The sequence below is a fragment of the Podarcis raffonei genome, chromosome 1 (genome assembly GCF_027172205.1).
Source record: "Podarcis raffonei isolate rPodRaf1 chromosome 1, rPodRaf1.pri, whole genome shotgun sequence".
Taxonomy (NCBI): Eukaryota; Metazoa; Chordata; class Lepidosauria; order Squamata; family Lacertidae; genus Podarcis; species Podarcis raffonei.
In genome coordinates this window covers 4,028,433-4,045,224 of record NC_070602.1, presented here as the reverse complement: position 1 = coordinate 4,045,224, position 16,792 = coordinate 4,028,433, and the positions used below count along the sequence as shown (strand labels likewise).

The 16,792-nt window shown below is 50.3% G+C and overlaps 1 protein-coding gene across 6 annotated transcripts in view; it reads right to left on the bottom strand.

Moving 5' to 3' along the window:
* Positions 1 to 1,555, bottom strand: part of DDHD1 (DDHD domain containing 1) — a 38,830-nt gene extending 37,275 nt beyond the window's left edge. The window contains exon 1 of one of the 6 annotated variants that reach the window (XR_008327558.1): positions 500 to 1,554. Coding sequence is in view for 4 of the 6 variants with exons in the window: in XM_053365491.1 (XP_053221466.1) it covers positions 500 to 1,505 (1,006 nt within the window). In the remaining 2 variants the exon portion in view is untranslated. Of the gene's footprint in view, positions 1 to 499 lie in introns of all 6 variants that reach the window. The other 5 variants (XR_008327557.1, XM_053365491.1, XM_053365474.1 and 2 more) reach the window with 5 other exon arrangements.
* Positions 1,556 to 16,792: the final 15,237 nt, after the last annotated feature.

Genomic DNA, 16,792 nt, shown 5'->3' with positions numbered 1-16,792 from the left:
AGAGCAAAAGGAAGGTGACAGCTGGCCATGGATCCAGAAGTCCCTGAGCATCCACCCTTTGGCGTGCCTAGTTTTTTCTGTTGCAAGCCTCCAGGCAGGACATTGTGAGCCTCCTTTAAACAATAAATTAAGAGCCTTGAGAATCAAGCATCACTGAAACTGATGGAACCTGCTGCCAACGTCAACGTGCCTGGGAGGAACCGGTAGCACCAGGGTTCCGGCCCGATCCTCCCGGGCAGGTTGGCTCTGAAGCCAGACCCCACCGGGTTTAACGGGACTTCAGTTCCTCGGGCATCCCCTGGCTAATGAAACAAGGCAAGCCCCACCCCACCTAATCCATCTCATGACACGGCACACGCACAGCCCATTTGAATGGCAATGCCCACGATGTGGGGGTGGGGGCCGGCCCCCTAAGAGATTTCATTGCGGGGGCCGAATGGGTCTCGCCCCCGGGATTTGGCTGCTATGGGGAGGGGGGAAGGCATCGGCGGCGACTTACGGTTCCAATAGACCGGGTAGGACTCGGAGTTGGCCACATCCACCTCGTAGAGGCCTCCGCGGACGCACACGGGCTCGGACGGAGGGATGCCGGGCGAGCCGGGCTCGAAGGCCTCGGGGCTGCTGCTGCCGGCGGCGGCGGCGGCGGCGACCCCCTCGGCTTGGTCGGCGGGCGCGGCCTTCCTCTCGAGGAGCCCCCAGGCCCGGTAGGCCAGCTCGATGCGCAGCGAGTCGTAGCCGATGAAGGGCTTCCAGCTCTTGCGCTCCTCGCGGTAGAACCAGCGCACCTCCTCGGGGCCCAGCTCGCGGACCACCTCGTAGCCCCGGCAGGAGCCGCCGCCCACCGAAGACGTGGCGGAGGCGGCGCGGCTGGCCGGACCGCCCGAGCCCCGCGCTCGCTTGCGAGGCTCCGGGGCGCCGCCGCCGCCCGACAACGACAGCCCGCTGCTGCCGGCGCTCTCGCTGCTGGCCAGCGGCCCCGCTCCGCCGCGGCCCGGCCCGTCCTCCTCGTCCAGAGCCTCGTCGTCCTCCTCGTCGTCGCCCTCCTCGTCGTCGTCGTCCTCGTCGTCGCGGCCCAGGGGCGGGTACAGCAGCCCGCCCGCGCCGCCGCCGCCGCCTCCGTCCATGAGGGGCCCCAGCAGCAGGAGGCGGTTGCCGCCGCCGCCGCGCCGCCGCCGCCGCCTGTGTCCCGGCGAGTGGTGGTGGTGCGGCGGGCGCCGGTGACGCGGAGGAGGCCCCTCGGGAGCCGCTCCGGCCGCCGCCGCTGCCGCCGCCTCCTCAGACGACGACGACAGCGGCTCGGCGGGCGGCGGCTGAGGGGATTCCCGCGGACGAGGGAGAGGCGGCGGCTGAGGCAGAGGCGGCGGCCCGTCTTCGTCCTCGGCCGCCGCCTCAGAGTCGAGCAGCGGCTCCTCGTCCGACGCAGCCCGCGCCGCCGCCGCCGAGCGCTTGTGGGAGCCGCCCGGCCGGCTTCCCGCGCGGGGGCTCGAGGCGGAATTCTCCTCCATGCCGGGAGGAGGCGGGACGGCGCCTCGGGGCTCCCCGCGCGCCACACCAGGCGAAAGGCCGCCCGGAAAGAAGGAGCAGCAGCACAAGCAGCAGCGCCGGCCGAGCGCGCGCGCCCGCCCGCCCGCAAAGGGGAGGAGGCGGGCCGAGGAGGGTTAGGATGGAAAGAGGCGCGCGCCAATCAGGGCTGGAGGAGCCGGCAGGCCGCCCAATCGGCTCCCGGAGTCGGCGGCAACCGTCGCTGCGTCGAGGGGGTTGGGGTTGGGCCTGCGCGCGAAGAAGGGCGGCTTGGCGGGGCTGAGGGGACGGGAAAGGCTGTGAGGGGATGAGGGCGCCCACGCCAGAATAAGTGTTACAGACACACGCAAAACACACACCCCACCAAGGGTCGTCCAGTTCAAGCCCTTGGAAACGCAGGCGTCTCAGCTGAACGTGGCTCCAGCCTGCCCGTGAGGTGGACACGTGTATTCATGAAACGTATTAAGTTGTGGGTGAACATATCAGACTACGCAGCGATTCTTCAGACAGCTCTTGTTTATTCACAGACCAGAACAGAACTGAACTGAAGGGTTCAGCCAGCCTGCTTATATAGAGCTCCACTACAACGCAACAGTAACCACTTTCTGTAACTATCCAATCACTGAACGTCAGTTTCAATCCCTTATTTGCATATGTGGACCTGAGTGAAAACTAGCTACAGTATCCCACCGCTGGCCCAGGGTGAGAACTTCAGTACATAACAAAACGCACATAGGTACATGCGGGCATCTGTCAGTGGAGGAGCGGCTTTTGGGGCAAAGTCAAACCACTGGAGAGTTACACATACCCTCCAACGTTTCTTCGATGAAAACAGGGACGGCTTATTCCGTGATATTTTATTGTTCATACCGTGCCCACCTGAGCTTCCAACTTACATAAAAACATAATAAAACGTGAAACATTTTTTTAAAACTTCACCTATATAGGGCTGCCTTTGGATGTCTTCTAAAGGTGTAGTTACTTATCTCCTTGGCTTGGGTGGGGCTGGGCATAACTCCACACCCTCCAATATTTCTCCTGTGAAAATAGACATCCTAAGGAAATGTGGGACATTCTGGGATAAAACCAGAAACCGGGACGGCGCCTGTAAATCTGGGACTGTCCCTGGAAAATAGGGACACTGGGAGGGCCTGGTTACAGCAACTGCTGTGGCTGCGGAGAATGATACGGGAGAGGCATGTTTTGTTGCAGCTGGAGCAGAGGAAGGTGTCCTGCTGGGCTGCTGCAGATGCATCATGGCATTTCTTCTCTCTCTGCTCCTCCCAGTGTGAGAGAGAGAGCCAGTGTGGTGTAGTGGTTAAGAGCGGTAGTCTTGTAATCTGGGGAACCGGGTTCGCGTCTCCGCTCTTCCACATGCAGCTGCTGGGTGACCTTGGGCTAGTCACACTTCTTTGAAGTCTCTCAGCCCCACTCACCTCACAGAGTGTTTGTTGTGGGGGAGGAAGGGAAAGGAGAATGTTAGCCGCTTTGAGACTTCTTAAAGGGAGTGAAAGGCGGGATATCAAATCCAAACTCTTCTTCTTCTTCTTCTTCTCCCAGCAGTCATTCCTCCTCTGGTCACTGCTGCGGATGCACGAACTGGCTGTCTTCTCTAGGCACTGAGGTCATCTGCATGGGATTTCCACACAGCAGGGTTGAAATCCAGCCTTCATGTCACATTTGCAGACATCTTTGTAACACAGAGTTGGACTGCCGTCTGAGCCTCTACCACCTGCACCTCTGCCGCTGCCTCTTCTGCTGTCTGAGCCTGCGCATCTTCTGCTGTCTACCTGCGCATCTGCCACTGCTGCCTCTGCTGTCTGAGCCTCTACTACCTGTGCCTCTGCCGCTGCCACCTCTGCCGTCTGAGCCTCTACCACCTCCGCCTCTGCCGCTGCCTCTTCTGCTGTCTGAGCCTCTACCACCTGTGCCTCTGCCGCTGCCTCTTCTGCTGTCTGAGCCTCTACTACCTGCGCATCTGCTGCTGCCATTGCTGCCTCTGCTGTCTTAGCCTCTACCACCTGCACCTCTGCCGCTGCCGCCTCTGCCATCTGAGCATCTAACACCTGCGCCTCTGCCGCTGCCTCTTCTGCTGTCTGAGCCTCTACTACCTGCGCATCTGCTGCTGCCATTGCTGCCTCTGCTGTCTTAGCCTCTACCACCTGCGCCTCTGCCGCTGCCGCCTCTGCCATCTGAGCATCTAACACCTGCGCCTCTGCCGCTGCCTCTTCTGCTGTCTGAGCCTCTACTACCTGCGCATCTGCTGCTGCCATTGCTGCCTCTGCTGTCTTAGCCTCTACCACCTGCACCTCTGCCGCTGCCGCCTCTGCCATCTGAGCATCTAACACCTGCGCCTCTGCCGCTGCCTCTTCTGCTGTCTGAGCCTCTACTACCTGCACATCTGCCGCTGCCACTGCTGCCTCTGCTGTCTTAGCCTCTACCACCTGCGCCTGTGCCGCTGCTGCCGCTGCCACCTGAGCCTCTACCACCTGCGCCTGCAGCTGCCACTGGTGCCTCTGCCGTCTTGAGAGAATCGCAGCAGCTTTGAACATCCCTGGAAGCAAAATGCAGGGGTCGTGAGTGGAATGGCATCTACAGTGGTACCTCGCAAGACGAATGCCTCGCAAGACGGAAAACTCGCAAGACGAAAGGGTTTTTGGTTTTTTGAGTTGCTTCGCAAGACGATTTTCCCTATGGGCTTGCTTCGCAAGACGAAACGTCTTGCAAGTTTGTTTCCTTTTTCTTAAAACCGTTAATACAGTTGCGACTTGACTTCGAGGAGCAACTCATAGCACGTGGTGTGGTAGCCTTTTTTGAGGTTTTTGAAGACTTTTGTGATTTTTGAAGCTTTTCCAAAACTTTTCTGAAACCGTGCTTCGCAAGACGAAAAAATCGCAAGACGAAAAAACTCGCGGAACAAATTAATTTCGTCTTGCGAGGCACCACTGTATCTGGCAACATCACCCAGACACTTCAGCCTGGTGACTTCATCCGCTGACTTCATCCAGCCAGTTCCCACAGGTTTAATCTATTTATGAATATCCAACATCACATTCATAAACCAATTCACCTTTCATGGATCAGTTTCCTTTCAAATGTTACATCTGAGCACATTCATACCTGGATCGTGTCGAAACATGCCAGTCGCTCACGCAAATGTACACCGGCCATCATCTATGAATATGAATACAATAGGCACATTTGCTTATCACTCCCTCTCCATTCCTTTGTGCTTCAATCCACAAATAGCCCCCGGCTTCTTTGGACCAGCTTACGAAGCTAAATTTCAACCAGCTTCTATCCACAAACATCAGCCTGCTTCAGCCCTGAGATTTCCGAATGTGAACTCCACCGGCTTCCACCACCAACATCTGCCAGCTTCCGCTAGGTCCATCGCTAAACACCAGCCAGCTGGGATATATCAGCAGGCTTCAAGGTCGCAAACTTGGCATAGTATCACTCCATAGCATCCCACCACCTGACGATCGCCGCCTTGCATTCGCCAGTTCTCCGCCTCCAAGTGGAAGAAAACCCCAGGCAATGCTGAAGGTCACAGCTGTTGCCAGCTATGTTCTGCTTTGGCCTAAGGGGTCTTCAGCTCCCCAATGAAATAATTGAGCCCCGCCCCCAGTTGATGGTGCATGCACTGCATCTTGTGATCAATTATGTGGGGCAGGGCTTACCTGCTCTCTCTCCCCCTCCCCATATTTTATTCAGGTTGGCATCCCTGCCCTTGTTTATAACCGCTCTGCTGCCAAGTGCTTTTGTGACATCACAGGCAGTCCGTAGTCAATGGCAACAGCTTGGGAAGCCTCAACAGACCCTCCCAGTGTCCCTATTTTCCTGGGAAAATGGCAGATTTACAGAAGCCACCCTGGTTTCCGTTTTGATCCCGGAATGTCCCGCTTTTCCTTAGGACGTCACTATTTTCACCGGAGAAATATTGGGGGTACGGAGTAATCTGGCCCTTGAGCCATCTGAAGGCAGTCTTGCACAGTTTTTTTAATGTTTAATGTTTTGTTCTGTTTTTATATACAGCGGTACCTCGGTTTACAAACTTAATCCGTTCCGGAAGTCCGTTCTTAAACCAAAACCGTTCTTAAACCAAGGCGCGCTTTCCCTCATGAGGCCTTCCTTCCACCATTCGGATTCCGTTCTTAGACCGAGGTTAAGTTCTCAAACCGGGACACTATTTCCGGTTTTGCGGAGTTTGTAAACTAAATTGTTCTTAAACCGGACTGTTCTTAAACCGAGGTATATTGGAAGCTACCCAGAGTGGCTAGGGAAGCCCAGTAAGATGGGTGGGGTATAAATAGTACGATGATGATAATGGAATCGGATTCTGACTGTTTAAAGTGATTTGGCACTGCTGTGAATATATTGTGCAGATGTGACCATAGCTGCTTCCCTTCGCTCGCTGGGATCATTTCCCTGAGCTGGGAGGATTTTTCCTATACTAATTTCGGTTTCTGTTGCAGATTTGTTCCACAGGGCATCCCGAATGTATGCAACTGCTTCAAATTAATAACAAGGATGCTTCAAATTTGGATGCTTCAAATTAGTAATGAGGGTAATATACATACTTCGCATACATTTCCAAGAGAATTCTTTCCTCTGACAAAAACAGGAGCCCCTGATCCTTGACTGCCATCTCCAGGATATCAGAGGTAGTAGCGGATGAAGGAGTCGTAATCTGGCCGCTTGGCATTGAACATTTGTTGTTGTTTAGTCGTTTAGTCGTGTCCGACTCTTCGTGACCCCCTGGACCAGAGCACGCCAGGCCCTCCTGTCTTCCACTGCCTCCCGCAGTTTGGTCAAACTCATGCTGGTAGCTTCGAGAACACTGTCCCACCATCTCATCCTCTGTCGTCCCCTTCTCCTTGCGCCCTCCATCTTTCCCAACATCAGGGTCTTTTCCAGGGTTGTCTTCTCTTCTCATGAGGTGGCCAAAGTATCGGAGCCTCAGCTTCAGGATCTGTCCTTCCAGTGAGCACTCAGGGCCAGGGCAACCTTAAAATGGGAATGAAATCTGCCTTTTAGGTGGGAGAAGTGAGGACCTGTGTTTGTCACGGAGCACTTTTAATCTGGATGATTTACAACCGCAAAGGTGTGTAACAGCACCACCTCCCTCTCTCTGCAATGTTGTTTGTTTATTTCCTCGTCCCCATATCGTGCCCAGTGGCAGCACCAGAAAAAAAAATTCTGGGCAAAGTATATTTTGAAGTGGCTGAGCTGCGTGTCCCAAATGTTAAGATTTCCCTGAAAGAAATGTATATATTGTTACACTCCTCTGCTTGAGTTGTTTTTCCAAACTAAATTCAGGAATTTATGACTTTACGAAAATTCTAACCCTTTACAGAATCTAAGGATTTGGAGCCTTGCTCCCCCCACAACTCATAACTACACACACACACACACACACACACACACACAGAAACAATTAAATGTTTGTTTTTGTTTTCCATGATAAATCTTTATTGGTTTAAAATACCGACGTAAACGATCATTTACAACGAAGGTAAGTATAGAAGAATTCAATACAGAAGAAAAAACATCCCAACATAAGAGTAAGAAAAAAGTTAAAAAGACGAAAAAGAAAAGACGAAGGAAAAAGAACCGCCCCGCCCCCCAAATTTATACAAACAAGTAGCAGAAACAAGTAAATGTTAATGACAGGAGTCCAGCGATGGGGGAGGCGAGATCCTTGCCTGGGGAGGGGGCAATTGGCCTCCTGGCCCCAGGCACTTCCCAGTATAATATCACATACGCAGCAATGCTAAAAACTCTCAGCGCCCTTAACAAACTACAACTCCCAGAATTCTCTGGGGGAAGCCATGGCAGTTTAAATTGGTATCATAGTCCTTGAAATGTGTGGGGTGAATGGGACCAGCAAAAAAGTTAGATGACCCTCATCTGACTATGAGAGAGAGGCCATATTCCGCTCTGATACCATTTTAAACAGCTGTTATATAGAAAAAAACTTCTTTTCTCTTATGGGGTACCCAAGAACCCTTATAGAGCCCTTAAGTGGGTTCCCTATCGGTAGAGAAAATAACGGAGGCCAACCAGAGTACAGTATATTTAGAAGCAAAGCGGCTAGTAAGCCTGATCTTTATTAACAGTTGCAACAGGGTCCCCACTCACCACACGCAGGAGGAACCCAGAACAATGGTGCACAAGTCCTTATACAGTGGTACCTCGGCTTAAGAACTTAATTCGTTCTGGAGGTCTGTTCTTGACCTGAAACTGTTCTTAACCTGAAGCACCACTTTAGCTAATGGGGCCTCCTGCTGCCGCTGCACGATTTCTGTTCTTATGCTGAAGCAAAGTTCTTAACCCGAGGTAATATTTCTGGGTTAGCGGAGTCTGTAACCTGAAGCTTATGTAACCCGAGGTAGCACTGTATAGCCCAAGACCACCCTCCAAAGCATCATACATACATCACAGAAGGAGGCGGTCTACAGCAGAAATCCTGTTTGCCAGGATACCTAATAATGGTCACTGATTGCTTTACCTGGGCAGCCTGGCCATTCTTTTATGATGGTCAATACTTTAGTTCCTGAATCCAGGTCACAGGCTCACCCTATTCATACACAAATATGTCCTTAAGACAGGAATTGTAACCAAAAAGACAATGGGAAGGCTTCCCCCATTTTCCTCCCTTACCTCAGAGGAATATTTGATGTCAGTGGGAGATTCAAAATGGCTTTAGGATTGCTCTCCAATACTATTTCAGACACGTGGTTTATATACTTACGTATGTGTTTGCCTTGTACATTTATGAACATTTATATTTGAGACCTTAGAATTCTTACAAGACAGCCATGGCTTTCCCCAAAGAATTCTGGGAGCTTTAGTTTGTTATGGACACAGAGAGATGTTAGGAGACTGCTGTTTCCCCTCAGAGAGCTATAATTCCCAGAGTTCCTTGTGAAGAGGTAAACCACTCTACCAACTGTAGCTACAGCTCCCAGAATTCTTTAGGGAAAGCCATTACAGTGCTACCTCTGGTTTACGAACAGGATCCATTCCAGAGGCCCGGTCGTATCCCAAAAACTTCATAACCAGAGGCGCCCTTCTGCTCACATGCACAGCACGATTGAGCACTTCTGCGCATGTGTGTGTGGCGAAACCCGGAAGTATACACTTCTGGGTTTGCCGCAGTCGTAACCCAAAGATTCCATAACCTGGAGGTTACGTAACATGAAGTACTACTGTACTGTTTAATTTGGTGTCATTGCACTTTAAATTCATACAGGGAAAGGAATTTGGTAATATGGTGCCCTGAGCAAGGACAAAATTTGCCTCACCCCAATATTTCTTATTTTCACAATAATTCATTTTTTAATTCATTATTGTTTTGTGCCACCCTTGGCTTGGCAGCCTGCACAGGGAAGCTGCCCACACCACCCTAAATCTAATGCCGATGTTGTTAGAATTCCTGCTCCGTGATTGCAGTCATGGGATTGTTGTCTTTCACATGACAGTGTATATTTTGACTCCACAGAGTGGGAAGTGACGGAGACAGGATGTTTGTGTTACTGTGTTCCGTGAAGTGGGACTATTGTCCTTTGTTCTTTTTCTCTTTGCTGTCTGATGCTAGAGAGAGAGGGAGCCATGTTGCAGTGCCCCGTGTGTGTTTATATGTAAATAAAGTAGATTAGCCAAAATGCTGAGTTGCTGAGGTCTGTTACGCGCATGATGCGCAAACTCTGCAGATCCCTAAGTGTGCCGGTGTCGGCTGGCATTGGTCGCTGTGATGTTCAGGGTGAAGCAAGCTTTTGAACGATCAACCAGGAGGGAGAGAACATGCCAGTCGGGCATGTGTCTCTGCCAGGGTCCTACTCGAGTGTAGGCTGAACTCCTGATGTGAATGTGGGCAATGTCCACAGCAGTGCGACATGGCAGCTCCAGTTAGACTCCTCACAGGAGGCGACTTATTTTATAATGAATGATTTTAGAGTGTTGTGTTGTGTTGTACTGTTGTACTGTTTTATTGTTGTTAGTCGCCCTGAGCCCGGCTTCGGCTGGGGAGGGCGGGATATAAATAAAATTTATTATTATTATTATTATTATTATTATTATTATTATTATTATTATTCATAGAATCGTACCATTGCAGAGTTGGAAGGGACCCTGAGGGTCATCTAGTCCAACCCCCAGCAATGCAGGAATATGCAGCTGTCCCGTACAGAGATCGAACCTGCAACCTTGGCGTTATCAGCACCATGCTCTAACCAACAGCCCTCGCTGATCTCAGTGGCGCACTGGGTGACAGTCAATCCATGTGGTTCACGGCAGCCTGGAACTCCTGCATCGAGGGATCGACCAGCCCCAGCCTGTTTGGAGCTGAAATTAGAGGCCCACTTGCCACATAGGTTTCTATCTTCCACGTTGAAGCCTGCCTCGTTTGTCAGAAGGTGGCAGCATGGAACCAGGCCAGGCTGAGAACAGCCGCCCACCCCTGAGCTCATTCTGCCACTAATTCCCCCCCCCCCCCCCAAATAGGGATGGGGATATCTGCCACACCCGGAAAAATAATCTCTCAAAGGACCTGTTGTTGGCATTTTACCATTGTACTGTGGAGAGTGTATTAACTTATGGACTGTGCGTGTGGTTTGGGAGCTGCACGGTCAGGGGAAAAACAATGCTGTCCAGGGTTGTAAAGACTGTGGAAAGAATAACTGGGTGCACTCTTCCCACCTGGGATCAAATCTATGCTTCCAGGTGCCATAAGAAAGCTGCAGAGATAGCGCAGGATAGTGCGCACCCCGGAAATGATCTCTTTCAGCTTCTGCCTTCTGGAAGAAGGTATAGGGTTATAAAGGCCAGGACTAGCCGCCTGAGAAACAGTTTCTATCCAAATGCGATTTTGGTTTTAAACGCAGCGTAAAGTAGTCTCTGTGGGAGTATATTGTATTTAATTATGGGGTATCAGAGTTTTTAGTGGGATAACCAGGCTGGGATAGCTGGGATAGCAGGCTTGTTGGTTTTTGAAGGTCTGATGTAGATTTTTTTCAATTTCGTTCTGTTATGGGACAATGACAATAAAGATTATTGTATTGTATCGAAGGAGCAAGCTTGTTTTCTGCTGCTCCAGGGGGCAGGACCCAAACCAGTGGATTCAAATGGCAGATTCCAACTAAACTTTAGGAAGACCTTTCTGACAGCAAGAGCTGTTAGGCAGTGGGACAGGCTCCCATGAGAAGTGGTGAACTCTCCTTCCTTGGAGGTTTTTAAGCAGAGGTCAGATGGCCATTTGTCATGGATGCTTTAGCTGAGATTCTTTCATTGCAGGGGGTTGGACTAGATGACCCTCAGGATCCCTTTCCACTATACATTTCTATTATCCAGCAAAGTTGGCACCAATTCACCTTTCAGGCAGGGAGGTGCCATAGCCACTGCCCCACCAACCCTGGCTCTGCCTTCACCTCCACCTCCACCTGCCAGCCTTCTTAATGCAGCGGGTGGCACTTCCTGTTCCCTTCCTCCTCCTTAGTCTCAGTGTTGTCCTTGTAGAACTCAGCAGGGAAGAGGATGGGGACAAAACAGGAATTTGCTGTGCCTGTCGCAGGCTCTGGTACCACCTAGTGTTGGACTTCCTGCCAGTTGCTGAGAAGACCCACCAGAAACTTCTTGTTCCTTGATCTTCCTTGATCAAGGGACTGTTATGCTACGGCACCCTAGAATTTGAGAGCCCTGGTCATTTATTGCAGATATTAATATTGCACAGCTTGAAGCAACTGGGTGCATAAAAATTGACCCTTTTTGGAATAAAACATTGTCCGGACCCATGTTTGATTCAAAGCTTTACTTGCAGATCTTTCTTCAAAGCAGAACAAAAACCAGTAAATAGTACAGCCGAACAGTTGTACAATATCTTCTGCGTGTCCAGCACAGGCTCAGCATCTTAAAAATATATCACAGAGCCTGGGAACAAAAACATAACAAAAGGCAAATCCCTTCAAAATAGCGATTTGCAATTCAATAGCCTCCCATGTGATCTAAAGTTAAACACCTTGTCAGAGCCAGCAGAGAGCAATAACAGTTAATTATCAACCCATCTAGGCACTCAGAGAGCTTGCTATAGCCCCATGGAAAATCCCTGTGTTAAATCCTTCAGTAATACACATTAAAGCATTCTCCATTTCAATGTGAATTAAACAATTATACTTAACATGACTCTCCAGGACTGGGGATTATGAGAAGGAGCCCCTTTGTCCAGGATTATGTTTTGCATCCACACCGCAGTTTCACCTTCACCCAGAAGATGGCAGGAAAGAGAAGAACGTTCAAACTTTGTGCCTGATTGCCTTCTTTACAGAATAAAACTTAGAAACGGTATTCTGAAATGAAAGGTTTGGGGACTCTAGGAGGCCTGAAACCTCCAACATATATGGGCTGGCTCTGGTGATTTAATGATAATGTATTCTCTTAGAGGGGACGCTGGTGGTGTTGTGGGTTAAACCACAGAGCCTAGGACTTGCCGATCAGAAGGTCGGTGGTTTGAATCCCCACGACGGAGTGAGCTCCCGTTGCTCGGTCCCTGCTCCTGCCCCCTTAGCAGTTCGAAAGCACGTCAAAGTGCAAGTAGATAAATAGGTACCACTCTGGTGGGAAGGTAAACGGCTTTTCCGTGCGCTGCTCTGGTTCGCCAGAAGCGGCTTAGTCCTGCTGGCCACATGACCCGGAAGCTGTCTGCGGACAAACGCCGGCTCCCTTGGCCAATAAAAGCGAGATGAGCGCCACAGCCCCAGAGTCGGTCACGACTGGACCTAATGGTCAGGGGTCCCTTTACCTTTTTATTCTCTTAAGAGAGAAGGACTGTAGCTTGGTGACTGGAGACCTGCTTTGCATGCAGAAGGTTCCAGGTTCAATCTCCAGAGTCTCCAGATGGGGTTAGGAGAGATACCGCCTGAAATTCGGGAGGGCTGCTGCCAGTCAGTGCAGACTATTTGTTTGTTTGTTTGTTTTGGATTCATTTTTATTAAAGATTTTCTTGGTTTATGAAAGTACATGCCTTGTCTCTATTTTTTTTTTTTGGGGGGGATATACAGTCTTTCTTACAAAACAGTTACATTTGTTGTGAAACATTAGTGTTGAGTACGGTACAGCGGAAAATCGGTTTTCGAGCATCTTGGAAGCCGAACGATTCGGAAGCCGAACACCGAAAAACCTGGAAGCGAATACTTCCGTTTTCGAACGTGCCTCGGATGTTGAACGGCTTCTGAGGTGCGTTTTTCCATTTTCTCCATTGAAATTGCCAACCACCCATTGCGCCTCAGTTGTCAAACATTTCAGAAGTCGAACAGTCTTCCAGAATGAATTACATTTGACAATCAAGGTTCCACTGTATAAGGTTGGGGAAGAAGAGGGGGGAGAGGAGGGGTGGTGTGGTGAGGCTTATATTCTATTATTATTAATTATTATTTATTATTATTATCATTATTATTATTATTATTATTATTATTATTATCATCATCATCATCATCATCATTATTATTAATGCCCTGCCCATCTGTCTGGGTTTTCCCAGCCACTCTGGCCTGCTCCCAACAGAATCTTAAAAACACGATAAAACATCAAACATTAAAAATTTCTCTAAACAGGCTGGCTGCCACAGATATAGTGTACATGTGGGGTTTTGTGTCAGCATCAACTGGGTAGGTTCTATTCATTTATTACATTTCCTTGGTTGTGAGAGGTACAGGTCGGCAGGGTGCAGTTGGTTCTCTGTGGTTGTCTGCGGTGAGGTTTGTTTGCATTTTTGAGGGAGGCAGGGCTTGTTGGGTCAGGTAAGCCAGATTGACTCGTATGCTGTCAGTGGATTCTTGTTGTGGTCTTTTTGGGTTTTGTATGTGATAAAGGGGAGTCATACTGGGGTGAAGGCGTCCTGTTTGTCCCCGTGTCAGTTTCAGTTTATTGGTTAGCTTTTCTAGCAAGGTCGTTTCCCATACAATATTTACTCCTGGCGGGATGCGGGTGGCGCTGTAGTCTAAACCACAGAGCCTAGGACTTGCTGATCAGAAGGTCGGCGGTTCGAATCCCTGCTATGGGGTGAGCTCCCATTGTTCGGTCCCAGCACCTGCCCACTTAGCAGTGTCAAGCGCAAGTAGATAAATAGGTACCGCTCCGTCGGGAAGGTAAACGGCGTTTCCATGTGCTGCTCTGGTTCACCAGAAGCGGCTTAGTCATGATGGCCACATGACCCGGAAGCTGTCTGCAGACAGACGCCAGCTCTCTTGGCCTAGAGCGCGAGATGAGCGTGCAACCTCAAGAGTCGTCCATGCCTAGACCTAATGGTCAGGGGTACCTTTACCTTTATATACTCCTGATAGGGCTATGAGGTTTCTGGCTGCTGAGAGTAGTTGGGTTATAAGCTGTCTATAACAGGGGTAGACAACCTATGGCCCGGGGGCCGGATGCGGCCCAATTGCCTTCTCAATCCAGCCCGTGGACTGTCCAGCAATCAGCATGTTTTTACATGAGCATAATGTGTCCTTTTATTTAAAATGCATCTCTGGGTTATTTGTGGGGCCTGCCTGTTGTTTTTACACGAGTAGAATGTGTGCTTTGATTTAAAATGCATCTCTGGATTATTTGTGGGGCTTAGAAATTCGTTCATCCCTCCCCCCCAATATAGTCTGGCCCACCACATGGTTTGAGGGATGGTGGACCGTCCCACGGCTGAAAAAGGTTGCTGACCCCTGCTCTATAATGTGAGTGGTCATTATGATCTTGGAAGATGTTCAGCAGAGCCAATTCTGGGGTGAGTTTTAATACCTGTCTAGTTATTTTGCATAAATCTTGTAGGACTGATGTCCCAAAGCGTTGGGTTTTAGGACATTCCCACCACATGTGGAGGTATGTGCCTGTGGAGGTGCAGCCTCTCCAACATTTTGGTGAAGTTCTTGAGCATATCAGCGCCAGTTTCTGTGGTGTTAAGTACCACCTGTAGGTGAGTTTCAAAGCGAGTCCCCTTCTTTTGGCTGATATGGGCTATTTATTTATTTAACAACTTTATTTGACAAAATTTAAATGCCATTTGAGTGCAAATATAACCTCTAATTGGCATAGGGGAAAATATAAAAGAAATTTCCCAGGGACAGTCCTTGGATTCACAAATTTGTCCCCGGACAGTACGAGTTTACTGCTCTTAACCACTACACCGCACTGGCTCTCAGGAGACCACGGAAGAGATTACAGTGGTACCTCGGGTTAAGTACTTAATTTGTTCCGAAGGTCCGTACTTAACCTGAAACTGTTCTTAACCTGAAGCACCACTTTAGCTAATGGGGCCTCCTGCTGCCGCCACGCCGCCGGAGCACGATTTCTGTTCTCATCCTGAAGCAAAGTACTTAACCCGAGGTAATATTTCTGGGTTAGCGGAGTCTGTAACCTGAAGCGTATGTAACCTGAAGCGTATGTAACCCGAGGTACCACTGTACTTCTTAATTTAATAATAATAATGATAACAACAACTTTTTTTCTCTTTTCAAAAAAAAAGTGTCCCCGGATTCTTTGAAAAAAATCTGGTGACCTTAATTAAAACACACCTCAACATTCCACATATCCTTGTCGATGAATTTGCTCCCATGAGGCCCAGAGATGGCCACCGACTTGGATGGCTTTAAAAGACGATCAGACACCTTCATGGAAGATCAGCCTATTAATGGCTGCTGGCTACAACCTCACTTCACTGTCTTAGGCAGTAAATGTCTCTTAAGACTAGTTTCTGGGAGTCACAACTTATGGAGGAGGCTCTTGTGTTCAAGTTCTGCCTTCAGGTTTCCCAAAACCTTGCGGGATCTTGCGGAGGTCACGAGATTTTGGGGAGATCTTGCCTGAAGCCGCGTCCACACAAGCCAGGAGAGGGAGGCTTTGGCGACTAGCAGCCATCTATAGCCCTTCCTCCTCCTCCTCCTCTTCCTCCTCTTGTTAAACTGGAGAGGATACCAGGGACAAGAGCCTGGCGCCATTCAACTCATAAGCTTTGCCATGGCAGGCCCTGCCCTGCCCCCTCTCGCTTTGTTCAGGGCCCACTGGGGGGTGGCAGGAAAAAGGCAGCAGAGGAGGACTAATGCCGCGAGGAATAATTAAGCCAGAACATTTGTAATAATAGCTGTGCCCTGGATTGAATGTGTGTGTGTGTTGGGGGTAGGCAGTGTTCTCTGGCACACTTCATCGACATGATGCTGCGAGATGCTTTGTGAGGCTCACCCACACGCCGTTTATCTGTGAGCGCTGGGATCAGTGTGTGGGCCGATGCGAAATGTTCTTTCACCCGCAAATCCTTTTATGGATCCGGAGGGAGCTGGGTGTTTGTGTGTGTGATCCTTATCGCCATGGAATCGGCAGGAGAAAGCATCTCTTGGTGAGGATACAAAGGTTCTCCCCTGAACCAATTCAGTCCCTTTCATTTGGTGCCATCATCATAATTCCTTTTATTCGCCAAGTTCAGAGGTGAGGGGCAATTCCATGCAGAGAGTACTACTTCATGCCTCACATAAACTATGGAACTCACTGCTACTGGAGGAGGCAGTGTTATAGCCACCACCCTAAAGGTAAAGGGTAAAGGGACCCCTGACCATTAGGTCCAGTCGTGGCCGACTCTGGGGTTGCGGCACTCATCTCGCTTTATTGGCCGAGGGAGCCGGCGTACAGCTTCCGGGTCATGTGGCCAGCATGACTAAGCCGCTTCTGGCGAACCAGAGCAGCGCATGGAAACGCCGTTTACCTTCCCGCCAGAGCGGTACCTATTTATCTACTTGCACTTGATGTGCTTTCAAACTGCTAGGTTGGCAGGAGCAGGGACTGAGCAACGGGAGCCCAATTAGATCTTTGGGAGCAGTGTGTGTGTGTGTGTGTGTGTGTGTGTGTGTGTGTGTGTCTCCCATGGGACGAGACCCTTCTTCAAATCTGCAGGAACCAAACCCTTGTGCCATACCCCCCTCCCAGAACCCCACGCGCTTTCTGAATCCTGATCGTCTGACTCCCCTCCGCCTTGCCATTGGGCTGTATCACCATCCCACCATCTCTGCTTCTGGGGGCAACGCTGGCAGGCTGCCCGGCTCTCTGCTGGAAGCCATGCCAGTCGAGCAGTACAGTCATTCCTGCCTGCCCACAGCGTGTGAGTCACCCGCACGGAGGACGGTTGGTGCCGGAGAAACACAAAGCTGTTCAGAATCAGAAAACTCCCCGTGGCAACTTCTAATTATTTCTGGAGGCTTGATGGACCGGCCCCACAATCCAGCTGCTCCTACGCCGGGCC